The sequence below is a fragment of the Genypterus blacodes genome, unplaced genomic scaffold (assembly GCF_046128005.1).
Source record: "Genypterus blacodes isolate CSIRO-AG114 ecotype Tasmania unplaced genomic scaffold, CSIRO-AGI_Gbla_v1 ptg000156l_1, whole genome shotgun sequence".
NCBI classification, from domain to species: Eukaryota; Metazoa; Chordata; class Actinopteri; order Ophidiiformes; family Ophidiidae; genus Genypterus; species Genypterus blacodes.
The window spans coordinates 6270311-6290136 of record NW_027466957.1 but is presented as its reverse complement, the minus strand read 5'-3'; the positions used below and the strand labels follow the sequence as shown (position 1 = coordinate 6290136).

The window sequence follows — 19826 nt, the reverse complement described above, 5'->3', positions numbered from 1 at the left end:
TAAGAAAATAGCCATGTCAACAAATACCTATAGTTGATCCATCAACTTTGAGCCTAGAGTGTAGCTACGGTTTCACCCCGGTGTGTTTTCATATACAGTTAGTGTAGTCATCAATACTTGTACAAGCTTGAGATGAATCATTTTTGACTTCAGAGAGACCAAAGATTACAGCCATGCAGGTCATGGTTCCCACAGTTTAACAAGTCCTGAGAACAGCACCCTTTGTGACACTGTAGTTGGCTTTTAAGTGCATTTACGAATGCAGTTTTTTCCACTCTCAAATGAATTGCCTCGGTCTTTATGCAAGGCATGTGTAGCAGCAAAATGTTGAAGTAATAACTATGATGACAGTTTGTTATGATATGAGGTAAAACATATGATATGATATGAGGTAAAACACTCACATACATTTCCATTTGAAATATTTTGATCTTGTGTCTACAAAGGACCTGTAAGCATGCAATTATGCATTGTCTCCACATATCTGCATGTAACCAATTAAAATGACAACAACACCAGATACGATTGGCCACACACGGGCAGACACATCATCTTGTCAATCTAAATGTGGTTTAGTTTTTATTGTTTCCAGTGCTGTTGCTGTAAAAGAGGCTCCGCGTTCTAGTAGTCTGTCCTGGATTAAAATGAAATACAGATGTGTAATATCATTATGGTGTGATATTAGATCATTTCTACGTTAACAGCTCAGGTACGACATTATGACACACACGTATGATTATGGATGAGGCCAATCAATCACCATCAAGTGTTTGTAGGCTGCGCTGTTATTCATTTATTCTGAATATCACATAAACAACAATGTACTATAGTAATCACAATCTTCTTCAATCCATTTTAATATCACATACCTCACCTTGACTGGTTGGATTGAGAGAGAAAGAGAGAGGAGAGAAAGAGAGAGAGCGAGAGAGAGAGAGAGAGAGAGAGAGAGAGAGAGACGCACAACAACCAGAGAGGTAGAGTAACAACAAGGATAATATCAATAGAACACATCATTTATATTATAAATATTATCTTATTAATTATAAAACACAATTGATTAGGCAGCAAAACGGTCTCCTATTTTCTTTAATTTTCATCTCCTTTGATTGTGAAAAGGCAGCACACCTAATGGGTTAAATACCCATAAAACTGGCAACCTGGCAAAAATCAAAGCATAATCTGTTTGTTGATTACTGAGATTGAAATCTACATGCAATCAATTTCTTGTATTGGTTATAGTAAGTATATTTAAAGGGAGGCTATGATATATTTGGAGGAATCACCATAGAAAAAATGTTTCGTGTTCATTTTCTTAAAGCTTGATGCAATAGAAATTAGATCCATTAGTGCAAATTACTCACTAACCTTACTGCAACAAAACAGCTACTATACAGCTATTTCATGCAAGAAATCGTTTTCAACCACTATATTCTTCATTAAATCATTTTCAGTGCAATGAGCCAATGATGAATGCAGAATTTAAAGTGAGAGATTTCCTGTTTTGCTCAATAACATCCCTTTATTATTTACTACTCCATGAGTCTCATTTTTTACTTTTTATATACAGAATTGGAACCGAGAGGAAAGAAAATGCAGTTTTTGCCAGTTGAATAGTTTTGCTATGAATAATAATGTACTTGAAATTCAGCTAAATGTATTATGGCCAATTCTACTTTGGTTGCCCTTGATAAATACTCTGCTGGAGCCACTTGCAAAAATTGCAATGAAATCAACTTTACTGTGTTTTGGTGCAATGCATTTTATTTTGTAGTTACTCAAAAACAGGTTTAAAGCATAAGATTGAAGCTAATACCTTTTTGAGAAAATGACCATGGCAAATAAGAGTCTCTAATCTGTGTTGCGAAGCCGCATGTGTGCAAGTGCATGTATCTGTGCGTGTGTGTGCATTCCCCAGTGATATCTGGAGAGAGAAATTGAGTCTCATACCAGCCTGACTTTAAATCACTGTTCAGTCTCATTTTCCCAACGGTACACAATGGTGAACCCGGGTCTCATGACATGATCTAGTCCAAACCCACTCTCTGATATTAGCCTGTACACTCAGTAACCTGAGCAGGTGTTTGGTTCTTGGCAACTCGTCCAGGCTCTGTAGAGGAGGCTGACATATCCACATACATCCATATCTCACCTGACAGACTACATACGCAAGGTGGAGTTCCTCTTGGAAGGCTTCTCCCAACACTGAAGATGTGAAAAATGACTCAAATGCTTGGGATAATGAAAAATAATTGCAATGATACTTGGGTGAAATTGGGGTCACTCATGTTCTCTCAGTCAACGCCAGAGCCATTCATGTGGTTCAAATAACATGTGATCGCAAATCTATAAATAAGTACTCTGCTTTTTCTTTCAGTTTCTTTTGTTCATTTTGGTCCCATGTTGTAGGCAGCTGAGGGTCAGTTCCTGTCTTTAAATTAAACTGAGACATCCTCAAAGTATTGCAGATATGGGGGAAATTGTTAATTTGGTACATCTTCCTGACTCGGCAGTCTGTAGTAATTACAATAAGATATTACAGAGGTAATTGATCCCCTGGAGAAAATAATTTCATTTTATCCCATCACTCCTGCACAGAGAGGTGAGAGCACAGTGTCAACAGACCCTCAGGGGCCCCAGAAGTGTTTCTGTTCTAGGACACCTCAGTGTACAGTTGCTGAAACAGAGGACTAAACCTTCCAGTTGAGGGTTGTTCTCTGTAATTATTTTTGCAAACCTTATTTCTTCCTATAATTTCCACCAGAATATTGCAACTTCTACACTTATATGCACCCATTTATGTCCTTTCCTCAAATACTACAATCCAGCCAGTTCTTGTATTCACATATTTCTTTTTAGCCGCCTGTGCGTGTCCCAACATGAACTGGATGAAAAGCCAGGGAACACTGGGTGGGCTGCCAGTCTACTGCAGGCCTCTGACCAATTCATTTGCATAAATTGTTTGGGATACAGTTTACCAAATTGGAGGCGGCCTTATTTATCTCCAATGTAGTCATAGCCACATCACACTGTTTTGTTGCACAACATTTTTGATCATGTCAGACAGCATTTGTGTATTGTGAAGTGCTGTATATCTGGAACATGGACACACTGATGACAGCACTGTTGTAAACTGTTAACATAAATAGGAATTCATATTTCAGTGCAGCTCAAAACAGACTTTCTAATTATGTTCTGACTGTGTATGCTGCATAATAAACGGTATGAGTACAAGTTGATGAGTACATGTTTTCATTAGGAGTTAAGGAAAGCGACATTTGGATTGTCGTGCTCACTGCTGCATGCATTTGACTATCACAATATGAGCATAGCAGCACAATGAGCAATCATTTCCAGCAACTGCAAATTATTAATGATTTACCTTTGTGTCAAAATGCAACACAGCCAAACACAAAAACCTACTTCCAATTGTGTTTGGAGCTGTTGTTGATGTGGAGCTTCATATTTGGCCTGTGTGTTAAAGTAGGTCCACTGAGGGCATTCCAATAAACAAGCTATTTTATATCTGCTTCTGCAGAATCTAAAAAAAACACCCACCTAAAATGTTATGCTTCTGCACTTCAATTCACAGGGTACAAACACAGTGCTGTAATCAGCTACAGTTCCTGGGTATGTTTAATGGTTAAGACAGCGTGGTTTCTCCCATGGGTGTCAAACAAGTGAATATTAGTGTTCTGGACCATTAGGAGAGCAGGGACTGAAGCTAACAATGGAAGACACGAAAGAGGAGGCTCAAAGTCTCCTCAGCAACGGATATTTTTAGAGATGGTTCTAAGACGTGGCTCAGATGTGAAGAGTGGTATGGGGTGAGTGCTAGGGGAGAAATACATCCTCATGAAGTTTTCAGCAGTGGCTGCAGCATAATGGGGATTTTACCTTGTGGATATAAATCTCGACCTATGCTTTAATTTTCTGTGTGTGTGTGTACATGAGCGAGAGAGCGAGAGAGTGTTGTGTGAGCTGTGATTAGTCAGAAATCTATTTACTCATTTAGCTATAAAAAAGGGAAATAAATTCAGTTCAGTTTGGTTTTATATAAGCGATTGATTGTTAATCTGCAGGGATCATTTTCAGGTAATTTTGATATATTACCATAATTAATCAACAGGACAATCTGTAGTCCTCTGGAGACATAAACAATGTGGGATGTACATATTTTTACAAGGGCTGCTACACATTGGTAATAAATCACATGAAATTGCCTTTTAGTGTATGTTCTTGTGTTAATGAGATAATATTAGTTGGAGGGCTGTGGTCTAATTTAGTCTACGGGAAGTTACACTAATTAGACGACGTGTCCTATAAAATGTAATCTATTGCTATGCTTTTTATTGAAATCAGATAACCTGCAAAGAGATGCAATTCATTATATAAATGCATATGAAATGTAATGTAATGAGCAAGGATTATAAATAGATCATGCAGAATAAACAAAGACCCAACACTCACTGGGTCAGCTTTGTTTTTGTTTTTTGTTTTGTTTTTTTTTGGGGGGGGGGTTGTTTGATTAGTTACAGAACAGCAAACCTGCACTCCTTACTTTAAGAAGGTAGGGATTGAGTGTCTGCTTTAACAGCTGCTCCCTCACACTGAGTTTGAATTTAGGTCCTTCAGTCAAGGGATCAAGTCTTGAAACGTGCAATACTTACGAAAGAATGGATGGATGCATGGTATACGTAATGAAACAAATTGGCGTGTCTACACTACAGCTCAGTGGCCCAGTGGATGGCTCTGTTCAGTGTGTCTTAACTCCCAGGATCTGGGCTCCAATCCCTCTGCCCCACTGCCATCCTCTCTAGAGGTGTTTTGCCTGCTGCTCGTGATGTGAGGAGAGAGAAAAAGGGAGGGATGAGTGCTTCTTCACAGCAGATGTTGAGGGAATGGGGGAGTGAAGTACCAGAGAGAGTAAGACATAGAATACATGTAATGATTGATAGGGTCTCTGAGAGTAGAGAGCTACAGCTACACTGCTGCTATATTTCCCATGTGCCAGGTTGGGAAGTGTAAGTTTAATGGCAGGAAGAGGTAAGATGGATAAACTTCCTTCATTTCAATCAAACCCTTGACAATCAGGAGAGGCTCAACTGCAGCAATGTATTTAAATATTGTGCTCTATGAAATGCTTTACCTGCACTCATACTATCATACATTCTTTTTGACTGTGTATGTTGGACAAAGACAGAACAGGCCAGTGTCCTAGAACACAGTACACTAGAGTTGTGATTCAATAGCCAGTTGCATCACCGCATGTTGAGACTTTTTGTGGTGAAAGTTCATATATATTTCATACAAACTCAGACCTTATACTGTATGTGACATTGTAATCAGGTTTGTGAAGTGGAAAAAGATTAATACATTTGGAATTTCCTTGTGGCTGTGCTGACAAAGGAATCTGAGAACAAAGTCTATCTCAACAACAGACATGGACAAGTGCATACAATGGAACAAGTCCATTTCTCCCATGAAGGAACTCCTAATCCATTAACCGCTCGAGTGAACTTATGAGCCCGCCAACGCACATGTTGTAGCTGTGACATGTGTGACAGAACACACACACATGTGCAAAAAAGCCCCAGTGGAATAAAAACACCACATATTTGAAGAAGAGGAAAACATCATTAAATGAGACCACTGAGTACAATCAGCACAATAGTTTAGGCCATTGGCTGAAACCACTGAGTGACTTAACCGAATCTGACTTTTGCATCCATGGGAAAACCTACCCGACATTCGTGTTAATTTAATGGCATCCCTTATTCTTTATTCATATTTTCACTTTCCCACCCTATTACTATCTGCGCTGGGGCCAGGCTTTGTTTTATGGTGTGATTCTGGCTGCCATGCGTTGAGCTAGAGAGTATTGTTCCTGCATTGATTGCTCATTGGGCTGTCTCTGCACTGGGTCACGAGAGGGAAATTCATTAGAATGCACATACACACTGTGGCATTTTGGCAGGGAGACAAAAAACTGTTCTTGTGAAATGTTGCATTGAGAATTAGAAAGCCTGGGCTTGTTGGTAACCAGTAGATGCTCCCTGCTGCTTTTGGATTTGTATTCAATAGCAGAGCATCTCTTCTAGGCAGAGGAATCTGTTTATAGCACTCTGCAGGGAATTACATAGTGCGTTATCCAGCGCCTAACAAGCAAATAACAGAATTAATCAATTTCATTAAACGATTCTGTGGTTAACTGGGATTCGACTGAAGTGGAAATCGAAGAATATTTTCACATTTTACGCTGCTTTTTCCAATTCAATTTCTCATTATGACTGGACCAATAGGAGAAATGTGTTATACAGTAGCTAGTAAGTTTGTAACATTATGTGCACTAAAAATAATTGGAAGACTGAGATGAAATGGAAACAGTTTCAATTATTAAATATATACACTTCCAAAATGCTAGAAAATAGGCAGGACCATAAATGGGATTTGATAGACTTCCATATCTGTAAGATGCCCCTTGCAATCTATAGAAAGATTTTTAAATACCTTACACCCTTCATGACGTGAAATATTGCACATTCACATGTTTAATGGTGATTACAGCTTTTAAGAAAGTCCAAAAGAATGATAAGGAGAAGTTGTGACTAAAATTGTGACTGATTTTGCACTATTCGGTTATAAATATTTATATTTGTACCTAATTATGACAATGTCCTGTTTTGCCTTCAATTTAGGAGGTCTGTGTATTTCCCAATCGGTGAAAATCCCACGTGAGCCAAAGTCCGGAGAGTTTGACAAGATAATTCGCCGACTGAGTGAAAACCCTAATGCCCGAGTGGTCATTATCTTTGCCAACGAGGACGACATCAGGTGAGTGCAGTGGGATGGCTCGTGTCAAACTGAGTTTCTTCTTCTTCCTGTCTTTTTTTTTTTTTTTAAATCACATGTACCAGAGAATATGAAGGCAGAAATTGTCAAATGTGTGAAGTTTCGGCAAAGCTGTGAGAGTTTGCACAATCTGTTAACATCCTGCAGTGAGACATAGTGTGAAGCAATGCAGTATCTTTGGGTGCCTGTCTATGCAGCAGGCAATAAAATACAGTAGGTGCCTTTTTTGGGGAACCAACAGATTTGTTCCCCTGTAAAATCATCTGCTACTAACATGTTAATATTTATCAGTCAGATGACAGCAAATCCGAAATTCTGGGTGTATGTGCATCTCATCACATGCAGGAAGTGTTAAAGATGTGTTACAGATGACGTTAAGCAGTTTTAATTCACTTCCTTCATTTGTCCATTTTGAATGACTTTGACAGATAAACTTCACCTGTTCTCTCTATTGTTCCTTGTCAGTGAGGCAGATTGCATTTCTGTATTTTATTTTATTATTAGTCTAAAATGAAAGAAAGAGATTAAACAACTAGAATGTAGCCTCATATAAACGTGTTTCTGGCAGTCTTGGGGCAGTTATTCGGAACTGTTTTGGCGACCAAGAGCTGTAAGTGTTTTAGGTTGCATTGCTAGTTATTCTGGAATCAGTCAATTTTCAGAAATTACATTTCTACATAAATAGCAATTACACCCCTCAGTCTGGGAAGATGTAAGACGCACTGGTGAGTATTTATAAATAGCACCAGTAATTTACCTAAGGGACTAAGTAGCTGCAGGCCTTCAGACATTGTGAAACATGAGATAAATCTCAATGTATCTTTATACCTTTGTTTATTTTGAAATTGGCAACAGAGCTGGATGTCTCTTAAGTAGTGCATCGTTGGTGAAAGCACAAAATAGAAAGAACAAAAATCTGTAAGGGACAAACAAACAAATCAAAGAGAGCAGTTAAAACTCTCCGTGCTTTTCATTGTCGGACCACAAAAGCATCAATGTAATTCATTAGAAGGAATAATAGGCTACTGTTTTAAAGATTTAAAGGTTTCCCAGCAACCAGTAAGTAGGCGAGTGTTGCAATTGGATCTGACTGGTGATTTGGGGTGGTCTCCTGATGATGACCGGAGCAGGAGTCCCACTGCTCATTGACTTAATCCGGTCCAGATAACAGGTAATAGACTGGATATACAGTAATTACAGAAAGCCAGGGGGATTTCTGCTCTGTATGTCTGCACTATCCTTGAACCCAGTCAACGTGCGCTGCCAGCAGCCTAATAAGATCCAACATTGTAAATGTAGGGAGCATATGAGACCTGAGCCCTTCCGCTCAGGGTATATATAGTAGAAGAACAATTTAAAGGAGCTAGTATCATTGGGGAATCGTCTCTAGCCAGGTAGTTATCAGTAAGAAAAGGAATACACAGCTATTTTGTCATTTGATTTGAGGTATGTGAAAACCTCATTCATCTACCTGATGATGTAACAACAAATCAGACATTTTCCCATATTTGCATATTTAATAAGACAATATTTTGATCAGGACTGCCAAAAATTCCTATCCCTACCACTTTACTCTCCTCTACAACAAACTACTGCCCCTCTCACCAGATTTCTATTATATATTATCGCTTGATGGTAGAATTTCTCTTATTTGTTGAAGTCAGAGGAGAAATTTGCACCTGAAATGAAACCTCATTCCAAATCATTTCCAGAGACCGGGCTTGGTGGAAAGTCATTATTTATCAAACATAAATCTTTCAGGTCATAAAACTATGACCACCTATACCACAGTGTACAAAACAACATCATATAGTGCTGCATCGTGATTCTATTTAAAGGATATATTGTCCACCTTTACACACCAAAACAGCCTATCTTATATGAGATGTTGAGACAGCATGCATATATTCCGTGGAAAGCTGATATTGACAAAACACTATGTTGCTCAAGAATCATTACAGTGATATGAGGGAGGAAGTGCTTCCAATGCCAGGTGGCTGTGTTTAAATTTTATGTTACTGTGCCTGATGTAACTCTGCCTCTGCTTGCTGGCAGCTTGCTAGCAGTTTTTACGAGATACCCAAAATTAGTTTCTTGGGCAGGAAATCTGGACAAACGAGGCAAGGGTGTCGTTCTGTCACCAACCAGGGAGAGAGACTCCTTTGCACTGGGATTGGATGGAGTTTCTATGTGGGCTTGTGCAGGACTCAGAATAGCATATCTTTGTCAGGGATCTGGCTGTACAGCAGCTTCCCTGTCAGTTTTCTGTTTAAAATAAAATAGAATTCCTCTTTCACGGTGGAACATAGCACAGTATAGGTATGAAATACTGTATATCAGAAAATAAAAGGCAGTGTTGGAAAGAAAGCATTTCATGACCCTATTACTTTCCTCTAAAGGCGACTCCTTCAAGCAGCTAAGAAGGCCAATCAGACGGGCCACTTCATATGGGTAGGTTCAGACAGTTGGGGCTCCAAAATCACACCAATACTGAACCAGGAGGAAATGGCAGAAGGCGCCGTCACCATCCTACCCAAACGACAGTCCATCCGAGGTATGCACAGAATACTTTGCTGTCTTCAAACATACTGTACAATCATTCAGACTCACCATTTAGGCTTCTCTCTCCAAAGGGAATAGGGACTGATTTCTACTGGGAGAGCTTACGGTGGGCAATGACTTATAGAATTGGTGGAAATGTATTTATATCAAACAGCAGAGTTACCCTTACTCACAATGACTTTCACTGCCGCTATCCACGCCATTACTACATACTACAATTTTACAAGGCTTTTTAATGCTGTTGAAAGAGTGTTGGTAAGTGCAAGTGTTGTTGGAATATGATTGCCGTTGGCTGACAGAATAGGAACTCACAGACTGCAGCTCGGTCACCATGTGAAAACACTGTCCTGGTAACAGGTTGGATTAAATTATAAACTTGCCGTGAAAAATATGAAGTCCTGGGGTCATTTTGAACTGCCAAACTGAATGTACTGGCTGTAATCTAATAGCCTATCCCTGTATTCTCTTATTGATGCTTGCTTTACTGATTTACATGCTCCTTATAAAACAAACATCCAAGGAACACATTCCATGTAGTTATTTTACTGGTGAATTCATTTGAAATCACTACAAATGTGTGTGTATGTTCTTATGACCAGTGTGTGTTTGTGAGCGCTCTAACTGCAAATGTTGCTGATTCCCTTTCAGGTTTTGACCGCTACTTCATCAGTCGGACATTAGAGAACAACAGGAGAAATATCTGGTTTGCAGAGTTCTGGGAGAATAATTTCCAATGCAAGCTCAGTCGGCACGCTCAGAAGAAAGGATCAGGCATCAAGAAATGCACAAGTGAGTCCACACTTAATAGCCAAGGAGGCACTCAGTCAATAGAAAACACTCAATCAACGGCAACCGTATTGACTGAGGATGCTGTGAATACATTATGTGTGTGTGTGTGTGTGTGTTTGTTTGTTTGTTTGTTTGTGTGTGAGTGAGTGTGTGTGTGTGTGGTAAGCATAGGTACATATATTTGTAATGAGGGAGAAAAACTATTTCACGCCTCCAATTTAGGTTAAATGTAGTGGGCATAGATAACTAAATGGGAATCCCTAATTTTGTCTGAGAGAAACAAATGCCCCCATTACTCCTCTTTTGGCCTCTTCAATTTGCCGGGAGCGACAAAAAACAATCACAAAACTATGCCAGCGCATGCACTGAGAATATAATCAATAGTGAGTCCAATCAGCCTATTAGAAACAAGCTTTAAGGTCATTAAAATCAGTAGGGTCCCCAAGCTTGTCTCCCATCCCCCTGCGCAGTGCACCAGTGCAGCAAAGATAGTCTAGACTGCTTACAGCTGTTATTTGTGGTGGCTTAGTTACTACACTGATGAAATATTTTCATATCTGACAACGCAAACATGCCTGCGCATTAATGCTAGAAGCTGTCTGTGCTCAGTTATCAAAAACAGTGAAATTATTCTGTCTAACTCTAATCTTAACACAGCATTTCTTTTCATGGAATTTTCTGTGGGTCAAGTTAAGCTTTCTGTAACAGCCGTTTTTCCCCCTTTCCTGTTCAGCAATAGCCAGCAAACAAGGTGTCAGGTCATTAAAATCAGCAGGCTCCCCGTCTATCTCCTATCCCAGCATAGTCCTCCTAACACACTGCTGCTTTCAGTGCTCACACATTGCCCTTCCCTCCCTTATGTGTCTGCATGTTCTCCCTATGTTTGAGTGTTTCCATCTCCCGGGTCCTAAGAGAGACAAATGAGGTGAACTGAAGACTCTAAAAGGTCTGCTGACATGAACGCGGCAGTGAGTGATTGTCCATCTACGGTCGAGCAGTGATGGACTGGCGACCTGTCTAAAAATGTTTCTCGGCTTTTGACAAATGTAAGCAGGGATACGATCAAGCCCCTTGTGCCTACAGGCAGGAAAACAGCAGACTATCAGCTATCTCCTGAATTATTTATTAGCCATCCATTAAACAAGTAAGGGGTAAATCATTGGAAAATAGAGTTCTGGTTTAGTTTTTTTTACAGAATCACAAGTCGCTAAACATACACAGGTAATAAGATCAGTTACATAAATAGATACTAATGCTTGAATTCCACAAGCAGCAAAAAAGATGATAGATGTCCAATGGATATCTGCACAGTACTAAAAATATTTGTAAACATCTGCAGTCAAAACCATCAAAGCAGGGCATGAATGGGTCTTCCATTTTAGAGTCTATAACCAATATGAAGGATGTGAATCATCTGCTTTTGTTGTTGGCTGACACATTTCAATTTAAAAGCAAAAAAATAACCCTTACGTAAATGGGAGATTATAGAAGACGCACGCTGTGACACACTTATGGAAACCAGCGGTGGACCATATGCTGTAAGATTCTGTCCTTTAGTTTTCTCATTTACCTCATATATATAGGACACCACCACCTCAAAATGTCACCACAGACCATAGGAGGCACTCTAAATTGGCACGACCGTCAAACTGGTAAATGTTAACCAATTAAACAGTGACTTAATTGTCAGCTCGCTTAACTACATTGTGTCCTTTAGCAAAAGAGAGCAATGCCAACAATCTGGACTCACAGCTTTCAGGAGAGCATTTGGTCCTTCTATGTACTGTATATATTTTACCCGCTGTCATGGTGGCTGCTCTTGAGCTAAGTTGCTGCTGCCCCTTTTCTTTCTGTGAGTACACCCAGAGGCACGGTAAATTTTTACAGGGAAGAATTACAGTCATTTCACTCAAGCTCCAATGATTTCCTCTACACTGCTCCATCTAAGTTCTTGTCCAACTTGGGTCTTAGTTAGTCAGTCTTAAACTACATGCACCGATTGTAACAAATCAAGCCCATCCAAATGCAAAGTTATTACACAAATAAGGGTTAAACCTAAACAAATTATTGGATAGAATCTAATATTCATATGTATACTTTTATGAATAAATTTGTTGTAGTGTAGTAGATTAAGAATGGGTGGATTCCTCTGTTGAAAGTATGTAATCTTTAAATATTAACATGGTTGAATGGGCTTGGAATTGATCAATTTCTGTGCTATTAAGGCTTTAAATCACGCAATATGAATCCCTGGCAACTGATTTTTGTGCAATTGCAATAATAATAAGATTTGTAACATCTTCTAGTTCAAATGTATTGAAGTGTACATGACTGAGAACAGGATACAGATACACAGATGTATAATTCACATCCTACTGCTGCTCTCTTTACACATTTCTTGTATCTGCAGATCCGGAGGCCAGGGTTTACTTTTGTACTCACCTGAACATTGTCAACAGCAAACCTGGAGGTAATTTCCCAGCTCGGTGTGGGTATTCCCACATGGCAGCAAAGTGCAATGAAAAAGTACCTGCAAGCAGGTCAGAAGCTGTTGGCTGCTTTAATTCCCTGCATGGTTTAAATTTGCGCAAGGAGCAACAATTGTCGTGGAGAATTTCTAGCTGGACTTTACTGATGGAAGTAGATAACTTTAATTGCACAGATAGAGCCAATTAGGAAAGTAATTTAAGTGCAATTGCTTTTGTATGATGAGATCATGATTTAAATGAACTGAACCGTATTTCTTTCTATCAGGCAGTTTTCAAATAACTACTTATAATAAAATGCTTCAGTTGTTAGTCTGCAATATTACAGACTACTGTACTTGTTTGCCCTCTGATCTGATTACACCATTCACTTTTTATCTTTATCATAAAAATAGAGATTTTGCTTTCCACAAAAGACTGATTGTAACCAAAAATGACAACTTACTTATTCATTCTTAAGACATTTAGACATAACCTGACATTACTTAACCATATCCCTCCAATTATGTTAATTCCAAGCTTTCCATTTGATCTCAGTCCATCCACTGCACATCACATTGTTTAAAGCTACTGAACCATTATGTTTCGCAGAGCAGAATGAACACGTGAACTTGTAAAAGAAAGAAAATGATAATAACAGCCTTTGCACAATGCCATGTTATGAGATTATGTTTCCCATTACAGTTCCATGGTTAGTTAAGAGCAGGGCTGACACATCAGTGATAATTACTTTGGGTTGAATGGACAGCAAAGTGGCCTCCAACTTCATCATGTGGAAAACGTAGTTGCTCAAACGAATCGTACTTTTTCTGGGTGTATTTTTCTGAGTGTATTTTTCTGGGCTCCATTTATCTGTCACACAAGTCTAAATAAAGAAAACAATCAATGTTTTACATTGTAAATTATTATATGTGCATATATACATATATTTCACAAATATAGAGCAGTGTGATCCTCCACAGATTTCATGCATTGTTTACTGAAATAGGTAAGCGTTGCTGGGCTGCTGGCCAAGGTAACAGCCTCGGCAGGTGCAGTGCTCATTGCTGACGTCATTCCTGCATAAAGTGACAGATTTTGGGGGGTTGAGGAGTCCAGCAAACTGGCCTGAGTCAGTTTATTACTTTGCATCCCTGTAGGTATGAGTCATCAAGGCAGCAGGAGCCTGATAGGAACAAGCCTGTGTGCTTGCTCTATTGTGTGACGCCTATCGGTCACTGAAAGAATCTCATCAAGTGCAACTGAGCAATGGTTGGCACGCCTTTGATTCTGGTGATGCAAAGTGAATGTTGTGGTTCATTTAACACACTGGCAAGACAACCATACAGAGTTTTCTTCTTTGGTGAAAAATGATACTGACCTACAGCTGTGTTAAATCGTTGCACTGTGTAGTGTGTATGTGAAACAGACAGCTCCAGAGAACATTTCCCACTTAAGAGAAATTTATTTTCATTAATTCATTTGCTCTGATTATTTTTTTATTCAAATGTGAAAAAATCCATTTGGACGCAAGCATAGTTGTTCAAATTTATGCTCATTTTTAGAAGCCTGTACTGTTTGTAAAACCTCATACTGAGAGCATCAATTCTCATTTTCTATTTGAGCCAGAGATGCCATAAACACACATGTGAGTCAAACCACAAACTCATTGGAAGTTTGAGCACAATTATGCAAGGATTCTATCCCGTCAGGTGATAGAATAAGCAATAATGAATCTAAGTTATATAGCGAAGCATGAGGGAGTCAGATAAAACCGTTTGAAATCCCCAAGGTTATTTACAACAACAACACAGTTAAAAGCTGCACACCATTTATTATTCATCATTTATGCTCAAGCACGTTTATGCCTTAGCAGTGAATCTCAATCACCTTCATTCATTAAATGCAAAAGAGAGCCGACTTGATATGTGACAAGAGCTTTCGTACGTCAAAAAGCCTTGGAATTAAACGATTTGCGAGAAATATACACTGAATGCCCTCTTACCTCATGCAACAATCAGCTACAGTAAGAACACAATTTTTTCACATGATGTGGTATTATATGAAGTTACCCCTTAGAGAGACGGGCAACGTGTTCACTTACATTTGACTTGTCCTGGCACAATAGTAGGCGACTCACTCTTAGCAGGGTTGCTGGAAAGAACTGCCTTGAACTAAAAAGGCAAAGTTTCTTATGGTGCACAGCTCATTGTGTGACGCTGTAAAGGCCAAAAATATAGTTTTATATATATATAGTTAGCTTTTCTTCCTGAAAGCACAAGTCCAGGCAACCTTTGGTACCAGAATGTTATAATGTTCGTTTACTCTACTTGACTTAAAGTGGAGAATAAGAAAAGCAGAAAAACAGACAAAGTGCCTTCACTGAAAGGAATGATCAGCAAACTTGCTCATTTATGGATCTCGGACTGTCGGACTCAAACCCTCCAGGCAGCCTCACATCCCGTCGCTGACCCTTTTATCCATTCTCTGTGAATAAAAGCTCAGTCTGATGGGAGTGAATCGTTCACATGTGTTGTGGCACATCTTTTGGTAGAGTCAAAGGAGGATATCTGCTAAAATGAAAGACAACCTCGATGATCTCAATCTCATTTATCTCCCTTAATTAGACAGGAATGTGTCAATACTTCCCAAACCTGCCTCCCAAAAACCCTCCTTGTTTTACTCAATGACCCACACATTGATGCATTCACCACCCTGTTGTTTGCCTCCTCAAAAACAAATCCCTGTAGTGTGGCATAAGAAGGTGGTTCCTCCACATTAAGTCCTTTTTTAGGGGTGGCCTCAGTGTGATCATGCGAAGAAATACGACGCCACTGAAACAAAAACATGGTCACACTTCTAACTGAGCATGTATTTTGAATTTAGTGTGCATTTAAACGCTAGTTATGAGCATATCATGGGCCTGGGTTAGCAGATAAGTAACGACAGCACCTCATAAGATGATCATTAAAACATCTCCCCCACCACTCCATTCCTCCTCTCATCTCTTCCTGGTCACATTCTGGTGGAGTGCAAGTGAGAAAGATGAGGAGAAAAAAGGGTTGGTGCATGATGTAATAGACATCTATACTGACAACTATCAGCAGATGGAGAGCCCTCAGTCTACCTGCACTGAATATGTTTAGAGGAGACTGAAGCAATAAGAGCAAACACCAAGCACGTCTGAGACAGAATGCTTGCCAAAGTGCGCAACATGTTTCTATATATTATATCCGTGAGGTGGAATGATGATGAATAGAAGAGTGTCTGTGACAGAGACAGAAAAACCTTATTCTGCCTCAAGCACACATTTACAGAATAACTGGCAATATTCAAGCTCCTTAAGCATTCAGAGCCTTGTCAGTGATGGTAAATTGCCTCTTCTAAGCAGGCAAATACTGATGCAGGGAAAAGATACTACACGCAACACAAACAAAAACAATTCATCTGTCTAGAGCTAGCACTTGTTAAAATTAAGTGTCTCAGATAAGAAATTGCTGTAACAGGCACTGTGCAATTCATGCGTCTACTTTATCAAATTCAATGTTTTACCTTATGTATCTTTATGAGCCGTTTACATTCATTGTCTGGTGTTGAACAATGGGTCTTTGTGTGTCCCTATTGAAGGTTCCAATAGCTAGAAAAATGAGGGGAACAAATGGCCCGTTTTTGGTTTTGTCTTCTTCAAAGCAGCACTGTGTCATTTTCAGAGCCCCCTAGTGTGTGTTATTGTTAACTGCGTCCACTCATTTAGCATTTCTTTTATTGGTTTCACTTTTTTCATGGCGCTACATCCTCTGAGTCTAATACAATCTCTGGGCCACACACAGATCGCTGGACGATGTCAACAAACCGGTGCCATGACATGTCTTGGCATGTGTGTGCTCGAATAGAGACACACAAACACACCCGAGACTCACGGTAGTGGAGACTTTTATTATTAGAAATCGGCGCTGCACAGAAAAAAGAAAAAAACATTTTTGGAACTAAAACAAAAGTGAAATCAAGATTAAACGTGGGCTTGAATGGATGCTATTAAACAATAACACGATAAGAGGGGCTCCAAAAACCACATAGTGCTGCTTTAAATACAAAAATGAAAAACCAATAAAGAGCACGCAACCGAGCAAACCAAAATAGACAAACCGTTTGTTGAGTAATATGCAGATTCTCCTTAATTGAAAGCAATGATGCACAGCTCTCAAATGCTTCTCCCTTGATGACAGTAAGCAGTGTATTTATATTATATATTTACATATAATTATTAGCAAATGTCAGAGCAACGAGAGCCCTTTAGTAATGAGGAAGCAGCCTGAAAAAGCACAGTGGGGCCACCTCTCACAGGAGCACACCCATTAGCACACCAAATTGATTAGGGTTCCCACTTTTCTGTGTCATGTGTTATAAATAGGAGCTGTTGGTCAGAATTGTTCTCTCTGTATGTGACAGAAACAATAACTTGCAAAGTACAGCAGAGTTGCCTGGAAATAAGAGAATCATTCTCACATCAACCACTGAACGCAAGAAAATAGACTGAGACCACAAATTAAGCTATAACAGGGTGTCAGCGATACTTGTTTGGGTTTGACAAGCTCTTAAAAATAGTCACAAATAATGAAATGTGTCAAATGGTATCTGTAGCGTCAACTCTCAGCTGTCCTCCTGTCTTGTCTCTGCATACAAATAAGATCACATTTCTGCTGAACATTACTTAGCCATCTTCTGAATGCCACGTAGTAGTTTCACAGTGACAACGTTAAGTAAACTTTAATTGGCTTTCAGTTGAAGCTTCAACATCATTATGCTAAAACTTTATCATATAAATGTGTCCAACATCTGTCAAATGCCTCCCACGTTCACTGAAAAACAAAACACACAATAGAGACGGTTGAAAGCTCTGAAATTGGTTTACGGATACAAGACTGCTTAGAGCAGCACACATGTGCATTGGCTATATTTACTTTGCGTTCTTCATCACAGCTGTAGCACTAAGATTAGGGACAGAACAGTGTGAGATCATTTTTCATTAAAAGTGAGCTGTAGTTGCTATTTTAGTCTATGCTTGCTATGGAAAGGTATATGTGATGACAAAACAATTACAAAGCAATTGGGCAACAAACAAATTCACTGCAGTAGATAACAAATGCATTCAACCTCATACAGTTGCACTGACTCATTCTTTCTACTCCAGCGTCCTTTAAAGGGCAAATGTCTTCATCTCTTTATTCCTGTCAGCTGTAAATCACTTAAAACAGTAACTGTGTCCTGTCACTCTTTCTTTTCAGCCTATCTTGCAGGATTAAGATGTTAATTGAAACCTTGCTTGGTGATTAACACATTTTCAAAGCAATAGAACGGCCCAGCTATGATTAATATACACCTGTCATAACTAATTATATTAATACTGATGAATGATTAGGCCTGCCTTGCTCTGTCTTCCACTCCTCCTCTACCACTCGATCACACTCAGGGCTCTTGATTAATGGATTTGAGATGGCACATGCCTTTGAGGGGATAAACTGAACCAGATCGCATAAACAAGATGCGAGGACACACCAACAATGTTCCACCCTAATCAAATTAAATCTGCAAGTAATCTTTGCTTAGCTAAAAAGTTGATACTATCTGATTAAGAATATTAGACTATGGTGAACAAATATTGGAAAAAACAGAGGTAGCAGCAAGAAAGGCTTGGCAAAGGCCTTTAACAAGTCAATGTCCAGCAAACCAAATTTAATGCCATAGTCAGTGGTGTGGACTTTACTGACTCATTATTGGTGTAAACAAAGACTCACATTTGCAGATTATACTTGACATAATCACAAAAAGAAGACAAATTAGTTTTGACTTTGATACCAATGACTGGTGACATCGGTTGAACTTGTCAGTCTTAACTTGTGACCTACATCCTGACTTGTAAAACAATGACAGGTTCCCGTCGCTGTCACTTTAAATGCAGATAGGTTACTTTCATTCTCCCTTTGTTGTTTGGAGCAGAGCAAAGACAGACTGTTTAGGTCTGACCCCAAACACAGATTAAGTGTTAAGATTCAGCAGCTGACAGAGCACAGTGAGAAATGTTCCATATAAGACTATTTTAGATTTTGTTAAAAAGACATCCTTTGATTGATGTCAAAAATAAATTGCATGTAATTAACAGCAAACTTGTACCGTATGCCAATCTGGAAATAAATTCAATACAGAGAAAAAAAAGATGGATTTACAATTGAGTAATCAGTTTTCTTCAAAGGCTGTCATTTGCTTAATTTTATACCTCTTACAATCATGTTTTGGTTCTTGCATTGCTGATTGAATGTAATGAAGCTTTTTTTTTTTTAACAGTGATATTCATGCGATGAAGATTGAAACACCCTGCGGTACCCTGAGAACAAAAAAATAAAAGGCGATCCGATAACTTTCAGCATTCACTGAAGTCTCTCGCAATCACACATAATTCCACAGCACGAGACGTGATATTCTTGTCTTTTCTTTTAGACCATGAGCGGATTGGGAAAGATTCATCTTACGAACAGGAGGGGAAGGTCCAGTTTGTGATTGATGCGGTTTACGCCATGGCACATGCTCTACACAACATGCACAAAGATCTCTGTCCTGGAAAAGTTGGCCTCTGCCCCAAGATGGAATCCATCAACGGCACACTGCTGCTCAAGTACATCCGCAATGTCAACTTCACAGGTGCGTATTCCTAATTCCATCAGACACAAGTACGTTTAGAAACCAAAATCAATAATTCTATTGTTAGCTTTAGAAAATCTCTGTTTCACTTGAACAAATGCATACACTTTAATTTAAGATGTTTCATTTGCTAACATGAATATGATTGTTTTGGCTGTACTGTATGAATGAGAAAAAGAAACCAATTAAGGATGATACAAATCTGTTATCAACACATGAATAAATAATAAGCTTCTGTCATATCTAATGCAACATCTTTGAATGTACTGAATATAAATTAGTCAGAACATGTACGGCTGAGCTGATGCTGACATGACATGTTCGGCTCTGTAGGAGGGCTGACAATCAGGAGCAGAACAGTGTTTTTAAATCCTAGTTGATGATGTGCAGAAACTGAGATTTACTCTGTTTGTGCTCATCTTTCCTCTATCTTTTAAAATTCAGTTTTACAACGGGAAGGAT

At 39.0% G+C, this 19826-nt stretch overlaps 1 protein-coding gene across 1 annotated transcript in view; it reads left to right on the top strand.

Annotated features, from left to right (window-relative positions):
• The window catches only part of LOC143013257 (metabotropic glutamate receptor 4-like), a 90024-nt gene that overhangs the window by 56575 nt on the left and 13623 nt on the right, over nucleotides 1-19826 (top strand). Inside the window, exons 3-6 of the mRNA XM_076166814.1 lie at nucleotides 6699-6834; nucleotides 9252-9406; nucleotides 10063-10203; nucleotides 19164-19364. Of these exons, the coding sequence (XP_076022929.1) occupies nucleotides 6699-6834; nucleotides 9252-9406; nucleotides 10063-10203; nucleotides 19164-19364 (633 nt within the window). The remainder of the gene's footprint in view (nucleotides 1-6698; nucleotides 6835-9251; nucleotides 9407-10062; nucleotides 10204-19163; nucleotides 19365-19826) is intronic.